The following is a 19,581-nucleotide window of genomic DNA, read 5'->3' on the forward strand; positions in this document are numbered from 1 at the left end:
TTTTTTGTGTACACACTGTACAGTTATATGTTATAATATAATATTTTAATAAAGATAACAAGTAATTGAAAAAAATGTCTCATCGCGAATTAGGGCCATTCTACAATAGGTTGCAAATATCCTCGTTGTTAGTTGATAGTTGCGGATTAACCAATCAGCTGACAAGTTGCTTTGCTTTGATTGGTCAATCGGCAATTGTCAACTAGTAACGAGGATATTTGCAACCTATTGTAGAATGGCCCTAAGACTTACATCATTATACGATGAGCATTGTTCTGTGAAAGAGGCCTAAGAAGGGATAGATCAATCAGAATTGAGCATGTGGAAAAACGCTCGACTGTGATTGGTCGATTTACGCCATTTTGGACGCTATACTATACTTCGCAGTACTTCATACATCATCGTTAGCTATAGCTGAGATAAGACGTGTATTAAAACGAATTTCTGTCCTCTGATTAGATTCAGTCTGCAGTCTGCTTGATTCTCTAGTGGATCAAAAGAGGATATCATTATTTTATTCATTATTTTGTATTTCTTTTGTTCGCTTCCCATTTACGATGTAATTACCAGTTGAGGAAAGTGAGGTTACTAAGTCTCCAGATTCTGAATTACTCTAGTCTGATTATAGACTAGAAAGTATTATAAACAGCTTTATACTTGTCTACAAAAGTTATTTATGTTAACAGAATTGATATCCAAAATGGATAGCAGTAAGTATTTTTCTTCGTTTTCCGATTTTTTTACATTTTTCGAATATTTAGATCTAAAATTCCAAGTCTAATTAATTTCATGTTTTTTTCTCTAGGCTCGGACGACAGCATTTTGAGTAATGAAGATATGAAGTTGAAAACGTCAAATTCGTTTGATAATTACTCTCAAGACCATCGGAGAAATTCCCATTATTCTGAAATGCCACACTATACTGTACTGAATGCTTTTGATAATGATGATAATTATTTAAGTCACAAAAAAAGATCTGGACACTCCTCCTCGTCTTCCGATGATCAACAATATAGTGAATCGCCAAAGTATGGATTCAAAATGAATATTAACAATCACGACGAAAGTTTGTGCAAACGGAAAAAAAGAAAATTGCACAATAAAGATATGATTAATGATCTAGAGCAAGAAAAACACACTCAATTTCTTGAGTCATCGAAAATGTGTGCTTATAACAGTATAAATCATGTATCTCATACATCCAAAGCTCAAAATATGATGGAGAAAATGGGATACAAGCCAGGAAAAGGTCTGGGAAAGGATGATCAAGGTCGTGTAGAACCAATAGAGGCGATTACACAACGAGGTCGAAGAGGATTTGGACATTTTGTACCAGGTCTCAAAGAAGCGAGTCTTAAATGGAATCCTGAAGAGGAAGAAATTAAAGCTATAGAAGATATGGAATGGTTACCAAATGTGCATTCTCATACACTCCTAGGTGAGACTGTTATCAATTGGGTAATAATGGGATCGAGAAAACTCACCATAGACGACGAAACCACATATTGCAACCCAGAGATTTTAGAGCAAGTTATCAGATCAAAAACCGTATTTGACAAATTAGATAAAGTCGAATTGCGTAAAGCAAGAACACGTTCGAATCCTTACGAAACTATTCGCACTGCCAATTTTTTGAATCGTGCGGCTGTCAAAATGGCAAATATAGACAGAGCATGTAATTTTATGTTTACCAATCCAAAGGGTTTACATCCCAATGAATTATTGTACTTTGCTGATGTATGTGCTGGTCCAGGTGGTTTCAGCGAGTATGTTCTGTCCAGGAAGAAATGGCACTCCAAAGGATTTGGTTTTACTTTGAGGAACGAAAATGACTTTACATTGGACGAGTTCTTTGCTGGCCCATGTGAAACCTTTCATCCTTTCTATGGTTCTAAAGGCAATGGAGATGTATTTGATCCACAGAATCAAGAAGAATTTAGATCCTTGGTAATGAAACACACGTATGGCAAAGGTGTACATTTTATGATGTCAGATGGAGGATTCTCTGTGGAAGGTCAAGAAAACATACAGGAGATTTTGTCTAAACAGTTATATCTATGTCAGTGTCTGGTGGCATTAATGATAGTGAGACCAGGTGGACACTTTGTGACCAAATTGTTTGACTTGTTTACTCCCTTCAGCGTTGGACTTATTTATCTAATGTATAGATGTTTCGAAAATATTTGCATCTTTAAGCCCAACACTTCTAGACCAGCTAATTCAGAACGTTATTTAATATGTAAAAGAAAAAAGCTGGACACCGAAGCGATAATGTTCTATCTTTCTGACGTTAACCGTTTACTTTTATCGAGAGATGAGAACAGTGATGTAATTCATTTAGTACCGCCCGAAATATTGGAAGCGGATAAGGCGTTTGTAACGTATTTGAGAAGTTCCAACGACGTTTTAGGAAAGAAACAGGTAATAGGCCTCTTAAAGATTGCGGCTTTTTGCGAGGACCCGATGCTGACCGAACCAAAACAAGCGGATATGCGGAAGGAATGCTTGAATTATTGGAATATACCTGACAAAACTCGCGTGAGACCGCAAATCGTTAGACCACAAGATAAGATTAGGGAGATTTTAAACAACACCGAAAGCTGTTTCTTTAGATCTGAGGCAGAGAAACTGAAGATCGATAATGCAAAAAGTATATTGAGTCGACCGTACAATTGGTATTGCATGCCCTGTGGTTTTGGTCCCTGTGTCGAAGAGGATAAAGCAGCAACGTTTTATTTGGGTTTGGGAAGACGGAAAGTGTTTCGTTACACGAAAGGCAAGTGGGAATCGATTGGAGATGTACAGATAGAACTACCACCTGATACTCTTGTATACGCCGAACTAGTATATGAAACGAAATGGATGGGAAAATACTTCTCCAAGACACGTGCGTTACATATCTTGGATGCTTACATGATTGGTGGAGAAGATATAAGCAGACAATACTTATGCGATAGGTAAATAAATCTCTTTTATTTATCAAATGTAATAGAAAATTCTAAGCTGTCAGCAACATGCTTTGAGCTATTGATAGTAACATGTCACTTAAAAATTGAATACAAATCATTTTGAGATTATGTTATAGTTTCTCTGTAGTATATACTTATGTATACATTTAATCAATATAGAGTCTATAGTTTCTAAATTATATTAATTATATAGCTAATATTTTTCTGCAATATCTGTCACAGGTACAAATCTATTAAAAAAGTTTGCGATGCACTGTGGAAACCAGTTCCGAACGAGTACGTATGTGTGCGTCCTAAACCGATGTTCATGCTGAATCCTATGGATATAGAGAAGAATTTGCGTGTCACGCGGTGTCGCGAGGTGAAAATTCCTGTTACGTTTGAGTGGCCAAAGAGTTACTTAGAACGTGACAATGAAAACGATACGAATCCTGTATATTATACATTCAACAGCGTACTTTTCTTACCAAGCATCGCTCATCCTTGGTCACGTCATATTAGTCAGAAAACGAAACATTTTTATGTCACTAACGAGGCTACCCATCAATCAGAATATGAAATCCGAAACGGTCAAAATAATAGACCGCGCACAGCCGAAGCCAGTTTTATGGAAGCATTCGAGAAACGTATTATTTGGCACTGGCCTGGCGATGGTACATTGAATATGAACGCTTTACTTACAATAATTAACCCACTGCAAAATGTCTGATTCATATGTATTATATTGTACATATTGTAAATGTAAATATTACATTTGTATGTATGAAATTGTTACCAAATTTTTTTTTGTTTTTCTTAAAACATTCTTTTGATTGGTAATTTACTTCATAGTTTTAGCTAGTTAATATTTCAAAAATGTTATCTTGTAAAAATGTAAAAAAAAATATTAGAAAATATTAAGGAACTTAAATTTTACTTTAGTAAATTATAATTTTTAGGGTGACATAAGAGATTTAAAAGACTGCATTTTCTATACATGATAGTTTTTAGTTTGTTCATTGTACATTTATGCAAACTTATATGCATATAACTGTTTTCAGTCAATTGTATTTTGGTCATTTTTTCATTTTGTAAACATAAATTATTTTTGATCTAAAGTAATTTGTGTATCAGTTTCAGTTAATATCTTGAAAATAATAGGGAATTAAAATGAAGAGAATTTGTAAGAAAATTAGAAAAATTAAAATAAATCTTTTTAGATACGCGCGCGCGCGCGGGAAAAATTTAAGAGATTGCATCTTATACACGATTTTATGTATTTTTTTATGTCAAAACAGTTATGTAAAAAGTCTGTATTAACAAACACTTATTGATAAGTTCTGATAACTGTTATAATACTTATAATTATTGTATAGTTAACAAAACAATAAAAAAAAATACAAAATTATAGAATTTAATGGTTACGCACATGTAAATTAAACACTGTGCATTTCAATGCTCATATAGCACATTTTTTAACCACACCAGACATACTTTTAGGTGTCTGTCAGTCCGCAGTCTGATAAGTGGGACGGAGAAATGTGTGTGCATTGTATCTTTACATAAATTTTTTATAAGGAATAAGAATTTTCGTACAATTTTGAAAATTATTATATGTCAACTGTATAAGTATTAAATTTCAATATATGTTATTTACAATTTATAATTATTTATTTTTTCTGTATTTTATATATTTTTTAAGAATTCAATGAATAGAAAAATTACTCTCCTGTTTTGCAAGATAAAATTTGCTTATGTAACAATAATAATTTTGTTTTAATTTCAATGTTTATGTATATACTTCTGAGGTGCCCAAATGATCTATAAATATTAACAAGAATTTATAAACACATTTCATTAAACATAATATTATTAAAATAAATTGTAATAATATATATATATATATATATATATATATATATATATTTGTCATGTAATAAATATACTGTTGATAAAAAATATTTTCAATTATAAACAATATTATAATTACTTAAAGAAACAATGTAATTATACATAAATTATAACATGTTAATTTATTATAAACAATCTCAATACATTATGTACAGCTAGTTTTAATGTTTATATGTATATTTATATTTACATTATATGTATAAATATCACTCTGCACGCACATTCACATGCCACTTTCGCACTCAATTTTTAAATTTATCCTATTTAATAGTAGATGTGACCACATTTCAATATGCGTAAAAAAAAATAATAAAATTTTTATTTCAAATTTCTAAAAACAAATATAATAATTTTTATAAATATTTTCTTAAATATGTATATGTGTATACACAGTTTGAAATGAGACTCTAATGTATCATATTTTTATCACTGAAGTATTATGACACTCGATTAATATTGTATCTTTATATGTATATAATATTATCATATATAGAGCTAATTTGTTATATATGTCTACAAAAAGTTTAAAGTCTAAAGATATATAATTTATTATTATGTAAAGTTTTTCTTTAGATATTTAAGAGATGACTAATATAATTTCTTCTTGAAAGATATATTTTAAAAGAAATAATCTGTTGAACACATTCAAAGACTCATTCCATTCTGTGTATACATTTGCTTTCGATGCATATGTAATGTATAAATTTCTATAAACGCTAGCAATTAACTGTCTTTTTTTTAGTCTCATATCACATTAAATATAATTATTTCGAAGCTCTTGTTCTTTAAGTTGAAATTAAAAATGATTCTACTCTATATTTTTAAAAGTACAATGGAAGATAATTAACATGCAAATTATTTTCAACTTAATTATTTTTGGCAGTTATATATTTTGAACTATTACTGTTATAGTAATAGTTTTCAACAACTAGTAATCCTTGGTAACAAAAGTTGTGCTAAGATACTTTGTAGTCTTTGCTTTCCCCAAATTTTAGACAAATTTAGATATTTATTGACATTGATGACGGATTAATATTTGTTTCTAACTTTGCATCAGCTCTGATCTAATAATAAAATCATATAGAATTCTGTCGCTAACTAAATCTTTTACAAAAATGAATAAATGTATGGCACTTTGATGCACATATAGTGTTAAAATCCAAAAAAGAAAAATAAACATACATGGAACATGATAAATCACAAAATGTATCATCTGTGATAAGAAAGAATGGTGGTTGCCCATAGAAGACGTTGCCATATCCAACGCGGTACTCTGCATGGTACAAGATTGGTCATCGCGCCGGCCAAGTGACGCACCCAATCCCAGATTCCCCACGGAGCGTGTCCTCCATTAACATAGAGAACATACGTATAACCGTCCTTACACTTTCCCCGTATCGAATAATAATATGGAAGAAAACTGTGCAGCCGAAAATGACACCTCTGATAAAACAATATAGCAGGAGCATTGCTAGAGAGCACGTGTAGGAAGACTGCCTTTACAGAGGAACGTTCGGGAGCGGTAACGTGAGCCAACAATTGTTCCAACAGCAACGAAGCTATTCCATTTCTCCTGTATGCGCGACGTACTCCTAAGCTAAGTATATAACCTACTAGACAATTTTTTCCTAGACTGGAACACAAGATTCCGCGATCTTCTTTATTCAATCTGGCATAGGGTTTTATCTCTGCAACGATCAGCCCTATTATTACTCCACCATATACCGCTGCAAGTGCGTAGAACCTTGATGAGCTTGTAATGTCTTCGTACCATGAATAAGGATAATCTGTACAGATGAACATTAAACATTAACATTATATATTAAAAATAATATGTATAATATTTTACTATAATATTTATATTATGTTTTATTATTTTTTATTTAAGAAATATTAACATATATATATATATATATATATATATATATATATTACTTGATATATATATATATATATTACTTGAAAAATATCATTTTACATCTTATATAATTATAATAGCAATCTTATTTTAATTTCAAATTTCTTTTTTTATGACTATCTGCCTATATATAGAATCATTTCCTTCCTGTTTCTGTCTCTCTATCCCTTCTCTCCCTGAATATTTGTATTTTCCTTATATCAGTTACAAAAGATATGATAAAAGAAAGATAAAGAATTTAAGGGGACCCTAAGGCTCTGTCATACTGATAACAGTGTAAAAATGCTTCGACCATGAATCTTTTTATTGCCTATACAGATTGAAAAATCCTTTTAGTTTCCCTGTTTATTAATATTAATACTTTAATTGTGCAAAAGAATTTATCAATTTGTATAGTCAATCAAAAGAAAGTCGAAAAGTACCTTTTACCTTCTACAGATTGATAAATCCTTTTGCACAATTAAAGTATTAATATTAACAAACGGAGGGCTAAAAGAATTTTTCAATCTGTATAGTCAATAACAAAATTCATGGTCGAATTCAACTTCGCGCTGCTATTAGCATATCAAAGCCTTAGGATTCCCTTTAAGTGACAAGAAAATATTTTCAATCCTGTTGCATTTCCCCATTAAACAAGATGTATATACATATACGTCTGCGCGCTCACCTATGGGGAACCAATCTTGACAGAGCGAGCGCACCTCCTCGAGGTCGTCGGGGCAGAGGAAGCGCAGCTGCACCTCGCCCAGGACGCATAGCGGCACCGTGACAGCCGGCGTCGTCACGGAAGCTGCTCCTGCCGCCGTCGTACCCGCCGCCGTCGTCGTCGTGGTTGTCGGGCAACCGCCGCAGATGCTGGCCGTCTGACAGTCCCTCGCGACCGTCTCATCCGTGACGTAGGAAGCGCGCTGCTTCGAGCCCGCGTCCAGCGGCTCGATCCCGTTCACGACGGCGCTTCGACCGGACTCGCTGTCCTCGATCTCCGGTAGGATCACCGGCAGGTATCGGTTAAAGGACACGACCATCGCGCGACCGCGGCTGGCCCGTTCTCATCTTACGGCTTGTCATTTGCGCGTTTATATACCGTATTTCGCGGCCTCGTTACAGATGGAACGCAATTTGACAGCTATCGCTGCCGCTCGTGACATTTTGTTTTCTTCGCTTCGTCGTAGGCTCGATTTGTTATTGTTGTTATTCGCGATGTGTTCACGCGAACTCGCACCTTACGTCACGACGATTACAACTCGCGCATCCGCTGTCACTTGTCGCGTGCGGTGTAAACGACCCTGCACGTCTGGAGTCCCATCACTGTTTGGAGCACCGACAGCTATCCGTTCCGATGAATGAGCCGAAATCGTCTCCCGATGATCCCACGATGGATATGCACGTTTTTTTTTTTTTACCAGTAAAATCGGTTTTAATCGATTTTCATGATTGCGTTCGAACGTCCGCTCGGAAATGGGACGGACCAATCGGAACAAAGGAATCTTTGCTCCGATTGCTCGATCGCGATAAATGTAAATATAAAATACAGTCTCATATACCGGGTGTCCCATTTTAATGTCCCACCCTAAATAACTTTTTTATTTTTCTTGTAGAATTTTTGATTGTAGAAGAAAATGTTTCGGACAAAAGTAATATAGTTTGAAAGTGACCTATTCAAGCAGGTTACGTGAAGGTCGCACCTTCAATTTCTTAAATGAAACCACTTAACTATTTTTCATTGCATATTCTTGTAATTTATCTCAAGAGCTTTCCTATAATAAGGTATTTTTTCATTAAGTACTTTTTGAGTTATAAAACTTCGAAATTAATAATTTTTTAACATACAATGTAAAATATCAATACAACTTTTGTCTGAAACATTTTCTTCTACAATAAAAAATGTTATTTAGAGATATTAAAATGGGACATCCTGTATAACATACATAGAGATCAGTGAATATACAATTCATAAGTACAGGACTTGAAATTGCGGTCGCGAAAGTGACGTGTGAAACGTCTGCGCGAGTGACGTTGCTTTGAATCAGCTGTTGATGGCCGCTTTAATAGAGCAGTTTTGAAGTTTTAATAATCACCATGGCGGCAAATAAAGCTGTCACAGTTCTTGCGCCGAATGGTCGCCGGCAGAATGTGAAGGTTACGATCAACACGACGATCTTACAGGTAAAATCGATTCATTCGACTCTTTACGCGGCAAAAAGATTGTGACATTTACATTCGTTTAAATGAGGAACAACGTCGTTCTTCATACGAAGGTTCTTCTCTTTGCAGATTCTGGAGGAAGTATGTCAGAAGCAAGGTTTCAACGCCGACGATTATGACATAAAGTGAGTAGAACGCTTTACACTTGAATATTTTTGCAGTAATGTGATATAATTTTTATATATTACATCTCTCGTCTCATCTATTACAGACACAATCGTCAGATTCTAGATCCTAACACGATATTTCGCTTTACTGGTTTACCAAATAACGCTCAACTAGAGATGGTAGCCTGCGCAAAGACGCGTTCAATATCGAATGTCACAATTGGCATTCAACCAGAGGAGGGAGAGAGAATAATGCGCGAATTTCCGCCTAAAACAACGTTAGCTCAAGCATTGTTAGAAGTATATCCCGATTCGGATCTTGAGAGAGCTGTATTAATCTACATGCATCGAGAAGTATGTGTACACATATACATATTTGCATATGCGGAAAAAAATTGATACCTTACATTCTATTGTTAAATGTAAACCGCGAGCGTAGAAAAGAAAATATATCTAAAGTTTTTCTATATAGATATGCGGGAGAGAAGCATTAGAAAAGACAACATTGAAGACATTAGGCCTCAATAGTGGAAAGGCAATATTGCGATTGATGTATCGCGATCCCGCACAATTAAAAACTCAAGCACATGTATCTAGCATTTTGCACCCAAAGTCAGCAGCGATGGATAAAACATCAAGCAATTGTCCCGAAAGAGTGCCATCATCCATACCCCAATGTAGTAAGACGCTGGACGATTCATCAATAAATATATCAAAAGTAGAAAAGTCTGAAGCAAAGATTGATGAAAAAGATAAGAAAATAAATGTGCCTGATAATAAAGAACAAGAAAAGGATATATGTATAATGGAAAAAAGTCATGCCGCTGCATCTAGTCAGAAAGAGAATCATGAGACTAGAAGAGATCAGTGCAATGTAGAGGCGAATACAAAAGTCCAGGAAGATGTGTACGAAGTGAAGTTTGTAAGGTGTAATTGTGCAAACGTGCAATCTCATTCAAATGACACGTTTACTTATTGTAAATTTTGTTACAGTTAGGGGAGAGAAATGCTTTGGTATTTAATCAAGCTGGGACTCAGGCATTGCCCAAGGACGAACTGCCGGATAACTTCTACGAACTCGATTTGCACGACGCGAAGACTCTGTTGCGAGATGCTAAGCGTCGCAGGGAACAATTCGAGGACGCTCCGCTTCTGACAGAGGCGCAGCGTCAGCTGGATCAAGATAAGCGCACTTTGGACCGATTGAATAAGTATCGGCGTACTGTAATTCGTATACAGTTCCCCGATCAATTTGTTCTTCAGGGCTTGTTCGGACCGTTAGAGACCGTTAAAACTGTGAAGAACTTTATCAAGGATTATTTGGACGATCCAAATTGTGAATTTGTTATCTGTGAGTAATAACATGCAATTATCGTATTCATTCTATGTGAATAGAGTAAACGTATAATAATTTTATTATAGTAAAATTTTATTATATTTTTTTGCAGACACTAGCCCGCCAAAGCATATCCTAGATCCTGACGCGCGATTAATAGATGAAAATCTTGTTCCCTCGGCTATCGTTTATTATTCCGGTCAATCGTCGCTCAGGAGGAATGTAAAAACGAAATTGACAGATCCTAGAGCTGCTGGGATCGAAGCTATAAGATCTAGGTAAAGAATACTGATTGTATTATCGATGTCGATTGTCTTTAAGTTTTATGTTTATCTATATAGAACCGCTACGATGCGAAAAGAACAAGATACAGCAACTGGAGATGATAGAGGCACAGTTATCGAGAGCAGGAGCAATCATGTTACTCCGGGACCAAGTGGTACTGGTAAATCATCATCGTCATCGTCATCGTCATCGTCATCGTCAACAGCTCGGAATGAAAACAGGACACCAAAATGGTTCAAACAGGCAGGTCCCAAATAATTATTAATTATTTTGCCAATAGCACCGAGAAAAAGAGTTGGTTTTTCAAATTGTAATATATATAAATAATATTCTATACGGGATTTTTTTATGCAAATTACTAGTGTACGCGCATGTATGGTGTGAACATGTATGTGGATACATGTTTCGTCCTTACAGCAAATTTAAAATATACAAATCTGTACACAACAAATGTCTAACGTGTATCTCATTATTCCAATTGAAATGTACAAAGCTGTACACATGAGAGAGAGAGAGAGAGAGAGAGAGAGAGAAAGAGAGAGAGAGTTCAACGTTTAGTAAAATTAGTTATAAAAGTGAAAACAAAATGCTACATATACAAATAGTAAAGTTCTTACAATCTAATTCTATGGCCGCAGTAATAACATTTTATATATCTGTGTATATATATATAATTTGTATGAAAAACAGTGTTTATAGAGAGTCGAGTGATGAAAAGTACAATCGTGTGAAATATATGCAGCAATGATAGTAACTGTGTGATAAAGGTGCTTTTATCGATATAACATTAAGTATATATATATATATATATATATACCTGTATATATATATATATTTTTTTTTTTAAGTAATAAATTTTGGATATTAGTGTAACGAGATTTTAATCACAAGTTCTCTTTTCTTTTTTTTTCTTTCTTGAAATGGTGAATAATGCTTATGTATTTTGCAGAATGAAGCGAAAGATTGCAATAATGTCTGCGATCGTTAATGTGAATCGACTATATATTAATGATCTACTCGTCGAGGTGCCATTAACTTTGTAAGTCAGGCGGTACCGTTGTGGGCGATTGCAATTGCAAGTGCATAAGCCTTCGAACAGGACCACCGATTATGTTCCCGGTCGGGCCGGAACCGCCGGCCTCCGCTTCGATACTTTCTCGCAAATTTGCCTCTACGGGATCCGCGCTGTTATTATCGTCCTCATTCGCTACCGCGCTCTCGTCTTTTACCATCTGCGATTGTAGTTGCGAGTCCAACAGTCGCATGTATTTGTCCATATCGCCGCCTTTGTCCTCGTCGTCGCCGCCTAATGATCCCTCCGAGCTACCCTCGAATTCTCCCTCTCCTCCCGGAACAACTAAATCGAGGATACCTCTCAATGTACTATCGAATACATCCGCGTCGAAGTCTATTCGCGCACCATCCTCCGCATCTTGCATGTCATTTTCCATCGATTGTTCCCTGAAGAGTAAAATGCACAATTGTATTTTCCATTTTAAACTAAATTATGAATACATTAGATTCATTTGTTCTTCAAAATATAATATATATATATTATAATATATAATAATATTATTATATATTATTATTCCTGATATATAGATGTTATACCCTAAGAAATGAACGCCATCAACGTCGCTAGTTTGGTTGAGGAATGATTGCACCTTCTCTCTGAGACTTAAAGATTCTTGCTCCAATTTTTTATCCTTGACGTTGCCCCATTGTTGGTACAAGTACGTTTCTAATTGTGCTGGATCCACGTTTAACCAGCTATCGCTATCCACAGGACTGAGCATAGTTTCATCTTGAGCTATACATCAAAAGTATTATTTAAATGTAGCAACAAGTGTATATGAGTGAACATAATCGAAAAATTACTATGCTACTTTATAAGGTCTCAATTTTTAAACTATAAATTTCAAAGTAATAAGTAACAAATTACCATGCATTTCAATGTCATTCGTTTGAATGTTCTCCCATGCTTCTAATACTTTCTGAGCATCACTTTCGTACAAATCTGACAGATTATCAAATAAAGTTGCATGCTTCAAGAAATACTCTTTTGCTGTAGACAGCAGCTTTTCACGTTCCTGGCTACCTTCCAACAGATCTCTAAAGTAACCGTTCGCTTCTAAACGAGCTAGGTAAGCATTGAAAGCTGGTTCGTTCAGCTTTAATTTCTCAGCGTCATCGGGAACGTCCGACTGTTCCTTGGTACGTTTTCTACGTTCCTCATTGGCCCGAGCTACTAGCATCTCTAAACCACATGCTATCTTAACTCCGAGAACATGAGCATTATATTTTGAGCAAGTTGCAGGTGGGATGTTCCAACCTGTTCTTGGAACACCGGTATAACGACAGTGCGTCGCCATCGCGTACAAACACTTGGTCATTCTGACATTGACCATAGTTCGTTGTTCGGGTGGAAAATATCTCATGGCGCGACAAACCTAGAATGTAAAATAGTAATATGTATACACTTATAGCAATATAAGGCAATTATATACAGGGTGTCCCATAGGATATTGCTGAAACTAATTGGCTGTCATTTTTTAATGCATGCAATTATTGAGAAAATTAACACTTTTTTCATTACTTTTTTTTTCAATAAAATAAACTAGTATACAAACATTGTATTTATATCCATTTAAAAAGGTAGACTTTCCTCTTTTCAACACAATTTTTGTTTTCTCAATAACTATTAAAAAATGACAGCTGATTAGTTTCAGCAATTTGCTATGGGACATCTTGTATAACTTTAATTTACATGTACATACCTTGCGTTCAAGTGGATCCGAATGATAAATGGTTCTAATCACTGGAGCTATAAGTCTTGGTTCTAGGCGAAGTATCGAGGCCGCTTTTTCCGGCAGGTATGCCCTAGCCTTATGTTTCCTCTTCTGAATTTTATCAGGATAAATACCGATTCGCTTTTGCAATACAAGCTGCACCTTCTCAGACATCTTGGAGATGTGTGGCTTGCCATTGATATTATTCAGCAAATTGGGAAACGACGTTCCTCTTTCTCTGATAACATGAATATCACCATTGTGAATGAACACACGATCCTGACACGTCTCAGGGCTGGCCCACAGCGGCAGGACATTAGCAGCTTCTATCAGAAGAAATTCTCCATCCGAGTCCACTACTCTAGCGATCAATCCATCGAAAACTTTGGTAAGCCTAAATATTAGGAATACTGTCAGCCATTCGTCGCTTATGTCCTCGTCGAAACGCAGTTTCGCATAAATATGAGGCAAGGTATGGTAATCTAATGAGAAATGATCGATTATTATCATTGATTAGTGATTCTTCTAGAGAGAGAAAAAAATGACACATATACAGGGTGTCTGACATAAAGTGTCAGTGTTTTTTCTCAGCAAAAATGTCAAAAGGAGGCAATCATTTTTTGCATGTTCTCAATTTTTGTCATCGTGTATTTTAATTAAACCTTAAATTAAAATTTCATTAAAGTAAACTCTAACTAAAATTAATTAGAGAATGTGATTTTGTTGTCAATATTTTATTTCCACAAGGTTTAGTTTGCGAAAAAGCCTTTATTTTCAATCGCTTATAACTCGACAATTATTGACGCCTCAATATTTTTGCTCAGGAAAAATTGTTGCCAAATAACAAGATCTAATTATTTTTTTTTTTTTTTTCATGACATCTTATGTCAGACAGCCTACAGAGACAAAATATTTCACCTTCCTCCACCGCAGATCCCTCGAGAATCCTGTTCAGTAACATCGCCTGCTTCGTTCTAGGACGGAAATTCAAGCTGTCACCATGCCAGATGTGCTCGGCGACGAACTGGGCGATCTCCACGTTATACTTAGCGATCTCCTCGCTCAGCTTTGCCTCCGTCACCGCGTCCGGGTCGGACGCGTAGCAGAACTTGGGGTAAAGGAAACACTCGAGGATGTCCTCCTCCTTGGCCTTGTGCATTACCGCGGTATTTGCCATTTTCTGGCGCGACATCCGACTACTCTCTCCCTCTCTCTCTCTCTCTCTCTCGCCCTCCGAATGAAACGTCAATTATCTGTCAAACGCGCGCGTCACCTCTACGTCACTTCGCTCGCTCGCGTCGACTTGGAATAGATGACCTCACGATGCTCGGCTCCCATGGGCGTTCCTCGGAGATGACCACCGCATAGGTGATAAAAAGCGTGACTGAAGTTGTTTACTGCATTATTCAGGATACGCGACCATAACCTACGCGACCCTTGTCGAATTGGTGCAGCTCAGGCACGCGCTATGACGTGCGAGCTCAACCTAACCTAACCTGACCTAACTTAACCTTCTTCGTTGGGGGATGCCAATCTGTCACATCACGGTGCTTGCAAACTGCGAAGTGCATGCGATGGAACGCGATGATACGAGGCGCATGAGTGGAGAAATGGATTTCCTGGTTTTTCCCTGAAAAAAAAACAGGGGACGTAGAGCTGCACAAATGAAGCCATCGTCGTGATAAGACCCGGATTCTCGGGTCATAAATTGTAATTGATATACGGTAATTGCGAGGACAAATTCGCGGAACATGGCGACCACCAAAAGCCACCCGGGCGGCCGATCGTCGAGCTGTCTACGCAAGTATCGGCTGCTCTTCGTCTTCGGCATTACCGTATTATGCGTCCAGATCTACCTGCACACGTTTTTCGGTCTGGACAGTGGTAGAAATAAGTCCAACCGGCTGTCATCCGGAGAGGTAATTCCCCATCTAACCTTCGTCTCGAGAGAAAACAGGGTGTCAGATAGGAGGTGTCACATCAAAAATATACAAGATCTTGTTATTTAGAGACAATTTTTCCTCGGAAAAAATATTGAGGCATCAATGATTTTCGAGTTATAAGCGATTGAAAAGTTTTCGTAAACTAAACCTTGTGAAAATAAAATATTAACAAAACCACATTTTTCATTAATTTCAAGTACAGTTTACTTTAATAAAATTTAATTTAAGGTTTAGTTAAAAAGATACATGATGGCAATAAAATTATAATAATAATAATAAATTTATCAATTTAGACTATTATTGATATTGTTTGTTAAATTGCAGGGTGGCTCTTCTCAACCTGAAGAAGATGAAGGCTTGCCGAAAGGCTTACGTCAACTAAAACTTCCACCGGACAAGCAAACAAATTTGAACAAGCAAGCACTGCAATCTCAATTAAGAAATCGCACTGCCCGAATTAAGTTAGATCGTAAATCGTTAAATTTCACACCTATGTGCGAGGTTACGATCAGAGAAGCAGTGAGTGCCATAACACGTGCTCAGAATCAAGCATGCAAGCAACGCATTGTCAATGTGACGTGCCTTAGCCAGCAGGGTTTATTGTACCCGGAAAGAATACAATCTTCATGTCCTCATTCTCCAGGTTTTACAGGCATGCCGATCAACTTGGGCTGCTATAAAGATGATAAGACATTGAGAGTGCTTTCTGGTTATTATCACATCTTCAAAGGGAACAATACGCCGGAGCGTTGCGCTTATATGTGTCTTCAATCTGGATTTCCATACGCTGGTACAGAATACTCGTTAGTGTCTCAAAAATTTACAACATGTATTTTAGTGTAATCTTTTCAAAACACATTATAAAATTGTATAATTTTAGAATGGAGTGTTTTTGTGGAATGGAAGAGCCATTGCAGACGAAACGGTTACCAGATTCTAGCTGCAATATGAAATGTTCCGGTAATCCGAGACAAACATGTGGTGGCTATTTAACTATTAATGTATATTGGACTGGAATTCGAAGTATGTGAATTAATGAAAATATATAGATATTTATTTTGGATATCCAGAGAATTATTAAAAATTTTTCTTTTTACTTTTGCAGAATTTAAACCTCAAGAGGCAAGAAACTCGAGTTTAAGAAATGAACCTGAGCAACCTGTGCGAATAGCCTATCTTCTGACAGTGAATGGCAGGGCGAGTAGGCAAGTGAGACGACTCATTAGTATTTTGTATCATCCTTCGCATTTATTCTATATTCATGTTGATGCAGTAAGTAAAATAAATTCTATTTATTTATATATTTAAGTATATGAAAAAGATCAGACATATTACATTTGATGAATTTATACAAATTATAAAAATAGTTACATTGCGAAAAAAAATTCCTTTAATTGCAACTTTATTATATATTTCTGTTTTAATTTAATCTTCTTAGATTCCTAGATCTTTAATGATTTTTATACAAAGATTATTCTTTTATTACATATGCATTAGTATTAAATGTAATACAGTATTAACACACAAATGATATTAAATCTGATGAATAAATTAAAGCAATATTTCAATCACCTTATTGATATTTTCAGAGACAAGATTATTTATATCGAGAAATGTTAGAGTTAGAAAGATCATGTAAATTAAATAATATCAAAGTAGCGAGAGGGGAGGGTTTGCGACACGCAAGCATTTGGGGTGGTGCAAGTCTTTTGACTACATTTTTGAAGTCTGCGCAACAAATGCTCGCACATCATCAACATTGGGATTTTCTTGTAAATCTTTCGGAATCTGACTTTCCTCTGAAAAATAACAGTCAACTGACCGAATTTCTAAGTTGGAATAGGGATATGAACTTTGCAAAATCACATGGAAGAGAAGTTCAACGTTTTATAGCGAAACAAGGTCTGGACAAGACCTTCGTTGAATGTGAAGCGCGCATGTGGCGAGTCGGCGATCGAAAATTACCAGATGGTATGTAATTTTATTTATATTAGATTATATTATTTATATTATTTATTTATTATTATTATATTATTTATTTATATTATATACTTTATATATTTTTTTTTAGTTTTTTTGCATGCATAGTAAAACATTTTTTTAATAAACTTGTAAATTGTTAGGTATTCAAATTGATGGTGGTAGCGATTGGTTCGCTTTAAGTCGCGACTTTGTCGAGTACGTCGCAAGTCCGAATCCTGATCCTTTGGTAAACGAGCTGCTGAAACTGTTCAAGTACACCCTGCTGCCAGCCGAATCGTTCTTACATACCGTCTTGAGAAATTCGCGATTTTGCAACACTTATATAGACAATAATCTGCACATGACTAATTGGAAGAGGAAGTTGGGTTGCAAGTGCCAGTATAAGGCAGTGGTGGATTGGTGTGGATGCAGTCCAAACGATTTTAAACTCGAGGATTTCAATCGATTACAAAACACGGAGAATCGTAATATATTCTTCGCCCGTAAATTCGAACCCGTCATCGATTATAAAATTATCGACCGCGTGGCAGAATGGTTGTATCCCGACAGAATAAATAAAACTGTCAGGGGTTACGACACGTACTGGCAAAGTCTCTATCATCACGCGGATCTGAGTCCACTACCAGATGATGCATTACTAACACTTTCGTATTCCTTGGCAAGGCTGACCTATCGTAAATTAGAAATGGATAGTAAAAACGTCCACTTGTTGGAAAACACTGCGTACTTTCGCGAGAATCGATTCATCGGTGTATTAATTCTTGCGGAATACAAAGATGAATCTCTCGACATATCTGCGATATCTAATAATCGCGCGACACGCGTGGAAGCTCTGATTTCTATGCATTATAACTTTTCTGCTAGTAAACTAAGATCAGGATGGTCGAGGAAGATACGAAGTCTCTCCGTTGGTACCGATTACGATCAAAAGGAACAAAAGTTTAGAAATTTGATGGGCAGCATAGGACCATATTCGAGTCCGGTTTTAGCTTATGAATTTGATGCAAGTGTTGCAGTACCACAAAATATATCAGTTTTATGGATTGATCCATATGGTCGCCTCGTTGATGTGAATCATATTTTGGTCGAAGAGATGACTTTGGTAACTAATTTGTTTACAATTGTGAAATTTTATCAATTTTTTCTACTTCAATTCTATAATATAATATTATAACTTTGTTATAAATGTCTTTTCAGGTAGGACACATTAAACCACAATTGAACGAGCAATTAACCATTGGTACTTGGAGACTATTGTTAATTGTCGATACTCAATTGATCACAAAATTGAAATTTTTGGTAATTCCATTGTCCTATTGGAAGGCCAAGAAAATAGACTCGGAGAAACTCAAGGAAATAATAGATGGTCGGAGCACCATTTATCACATTACAGAGGAAATGAACAAAAATTGGTCCAAATTAATGAAATCTGCGATAACAAATGAGCAGATCATTACGCACAGTCAAAATAGGATCGGTGAAGACCTCAACGATTGGATAGATAGATTGGTGCATGAGCATTATAAAATTGACGAAATATGTGAGGCCGGCGAGGTTGAGACCGAATTGAAGCTACAAAGGTGTGTCGATACCCATTGGAGCTCTTTGAGCCCCGATTTAAAGGCTGATACTCGTAACCTATGTCAAAACTACTGATTAATTATTCAACTACGTGCCATTTTTGCCGTTTTGAAACTATTATATGTGTGTATATAAAGATTATAAAATGTCTTTAGATATTTTTATATCAACTAAACTATGTATATATAGTTCATATTTATAAGAAAAAGCTGTATATAATGTATACGTACATATAAATTATGTGTACATAAACATGTACACATAATACATATATGTATACATGAACTTTTGGTATATTATAACTTTGGTATGTTATAATTAATAACTCTGTCTCATATTTTCACATTAAAGGAATTATATTGATAAAAATGGGAATCTATACTTCTCCTTATCTTAAAATATCAAGAAAAATATTTAAAATACTTTTTGATAATAATTATTAGTATTTATAATATAATATGTATTTATAAAATATAGTATGCATATTGTATTTATTTAAAACAAAAAGATAATTTAACATTCTAAGATAAAAATCATATTAAGATTCGCATAATTCTAAATCAAATAAAATATGA

The 19,581-nt window shown here is 35.4% G+C and overlaps 5 protein-coding genes across 5 annotated transcripts; 3 read left to right on the plus strand and 2 right to left on the minus strand.

The window, feature by feature from the left end:
* The first annotated feature begins 395 nt into the window (after positions 1–395).
* On the plus strand, positions 396–4,361 carry Cmtr1 (Cap methyltransferase 1). The gene is made up of 3 exons (XM_029319510.2): positions 396–710; positions 806–2,957; positions 3,192–4,361. Exons 1-3 carry the CDS (start codon positions 677–679, stop codon positions 3,676–3,678), a joined length of 2,673 nt encoding a protein of 890 aa, XP_029175343.1. The 5' UTR covers positions 396–676; the 3' UTR covers positions 3,679–4,361.
* A 594-nt stretch (positions 4,362–4,955) lies between these two features.
* Naa60 (N-alpha-acetyltransferase 60) lies at positions 4,956–8,164 on the minus strand. Its single transcript, XM_029319468.2, has 2 exons — positions 7,445–8,164; positions 4,956–6,646 (listed from the first exon to the last, which is right to left on the minus strand). The coding sequence occupies exons 1-2, from the start codon at positions 7,800–7,802 to the stop codon at positions 6,069–6,071; spliced, it is 936 nt and encodes a 311-aa protein (XP_029175301.1). The 5' UTR covers positions 7,803–8,164; the 3' UTR covers positions 4,956–6,068.
* Positions 8,165–8,775: 611 nt separating this feature from the next.
* LOC114943752 (tether containing UBX domain for GLUT4) lies at positions 8,776–11,161 on the plus strand. Its single transcript, XM_029319441.2, has 7 exons — positions 8,776–8,943; positions 9,052–9,107; positions 9,194–9,443; positions 9,562–10,011; positions 10,083–10,440; positions 10,538–10,703; positions 10,767–11,161. Exons 1-7 carry the CDS (start codon positions 8,857–8,859, stop codon positions 10,966–10,968), a joined length of 1,569 nt encoding a protein of 522 aa, XP_029175274.1. The 5' UTR covers positions 8,776–8,856; the 3' UTR covers positions 10,969–11,161.
* On the minus strand, positions 9,133–14,994 carry ecd (ecdysoneless cell cycle regulator). The gene is made up of 5 exons (XM_029319440.2): positions 14,418–14,994; positions 13,488–13,981; positions 12,653–13,160; positions 12,322–12,520; positions 9,133–12,171 (listed from the first exon to the last, which is right to left on the minus strand). The coding sequence occupies exons 1-5, from the start codon at positions 14,689–14,691 to the stop codon at positions 11,742–11,744; spliced, it is 1,905 nt and encodes a 634-aa protein (XP_029175273.2). The 5' UTR covers positions 14,692–14,994; the 3' UTR covers positions 9,133–11,741.
* oxt (Xylosyltransferase oxt) lies at positions 14,734–19,375 on the plus strand. The gene is made up of 7 exons (XM_029319439.2): positions 14,734–15,418; positions 15,767–16,245; positions 16,323–16,465; positions 16,548–16,714; positions 17,032–17,413; positions 17,566–18,527; positions 18,623–19,375. The coding sequence occupies exons 1-7, from the start codon at positions 15,251–15,253 to the stop codon at positions 19,079–19,081; spliced, it is 2,760 nt and encodes a 919-aa protein (XP_029175272.2). The 5' UTR covers positions 14,734–15,250; the 3' UTR covers positions 19,082–19,375.
* The last annotated feature ends 206 nt before the right edge of the window (positions 19,376–19,581 follow it).

The sequence above is a fragment of the Nylanderia fulva genome, unplaced genomic scaffold (assembly GCF_048542155.1).
Source record: "Nylanderia fulva isolate GAGA-0341 unplaced genomic scaffold, ASM4854215v1 Scaffold10, whole genome shotgun sequence".
In the NCBI taxonomy this organism is placed as follows: domain Eukaryota; kingdom Metazoa; phylum Arthropoda; class Insecta; order Hymenoptera; family Formicidae; genus Nylanderia; species Nylanderia fulva.

What these genes read in the sequence shown, in the direction of transcription:
- Cmtr1 (XM_029319510.2), top strand. Translation starts at nt 677, where the DNA reads ATGTTAACAGAATTGATATCCAAAATGGATAGCA. An exon ending in GATATCCAAAATGGATAGCA is followed by an intron (nt 711 to 805) that starts GTAAGTATTTTT and finishes TTTTTTCTCTAG; the next exon opens with GCTCGGACGACAGCATTTTG. An exon ending in AGACAATACTTATGCGATAG is followed by an intron (nt 2,958 to 3,191) that starts GTAAATAAATCT and finishes TATCTGTCACAG; the next exon opens with GTACAAATCTATTAAAAAAG.
- Naa60 (XM_029319468.2), bottom strand. Translation starts at nt 7,802, where the DNA reads ATGGTCGTGTCCTTTAACCGATACCTGCCGGTGATCCTACCGGAGATC. An exon ending in TCAAGATTGGTTCCCCATAG is followed by an intron (nt 6,647 to 7,444) that starts GTGAGCGCGCAG and finishes TCATCTGTACAG; the next exon opens with ATTATCCTTATTCATGGTAC.
- LOC114943752 (XM_029319441.2), top strand. Translation starts at nt 8,857, where the DNA reads ATGGCGGCAAATAAAGCTGTCACAGTTCTTGCGCCGAATGGTCGCCGG. An exon ending in TCAACACGACGATCTTACAG is followed by an intron (nt 8,944 to 9,051) that starts GTAAAATCGATT and finishes TTCTCTTTGCAG; the next exon opens with ATTCTGGAGGAAGTATGTCA. An exon ending in AAATTGTGAATTTGTTATCT is followed by an intron (nt 10,441 to 10,537) that starts GTGAGTAATAAC and finishes ATTTTTTTGCAG; the next exon opens with ACACTAGCCCGCCAAAGCAT.
- ecd (XM_029319440.2), bottom strand. Translation starts at nt 14,691, where the DNA reads ATGTCGCGCCAGAAAATGGCAAATACCGCGGTAATGCACAAGGCCAAG. An exon ending in CGGATCCACTTGAACGCAAG is followed by an intron (nt 13,161 to 13,487) that starts GTATGTACATGT and finishes TTTACATTCTAG; the next exon opens with GTTTGTCGCGCCATGAGATA. An exon ending in GAATGACATTGAAATGCATG is followed by an intron (nt 12,521 to 12,652) that starts GTAATTTGTTAC and finishes TTTGATGTATAG; the next exon opens with CTCAAGATGAAACTATGCTC.
- oxt (XM_029319439.2), top strand. Translation starts at nt 15,251, where the DNA reads ATGGCGACCACCAAAAGCCACCCGGGCGGCCGATCGTCGAGCTGTCTA. An exon ending in ACCGGCTGTCATCCGGAGAG is followed by an intron (nt 15,419 to 15,766) that starts GTAATTCCCCAT and finishes GTTAAATTGCAG; the next exon opens with GGTGGCTCTTCTCAACCTGA. An exon ending in TGGTCGAAGAGATGACTTTG is followed by an intron (nt 18,528 to 18,622) that starts GTAACTAATTTG and finishes ATGTCTTTTCAG; the next exon opens with GTAGGACACATTAAACCACA.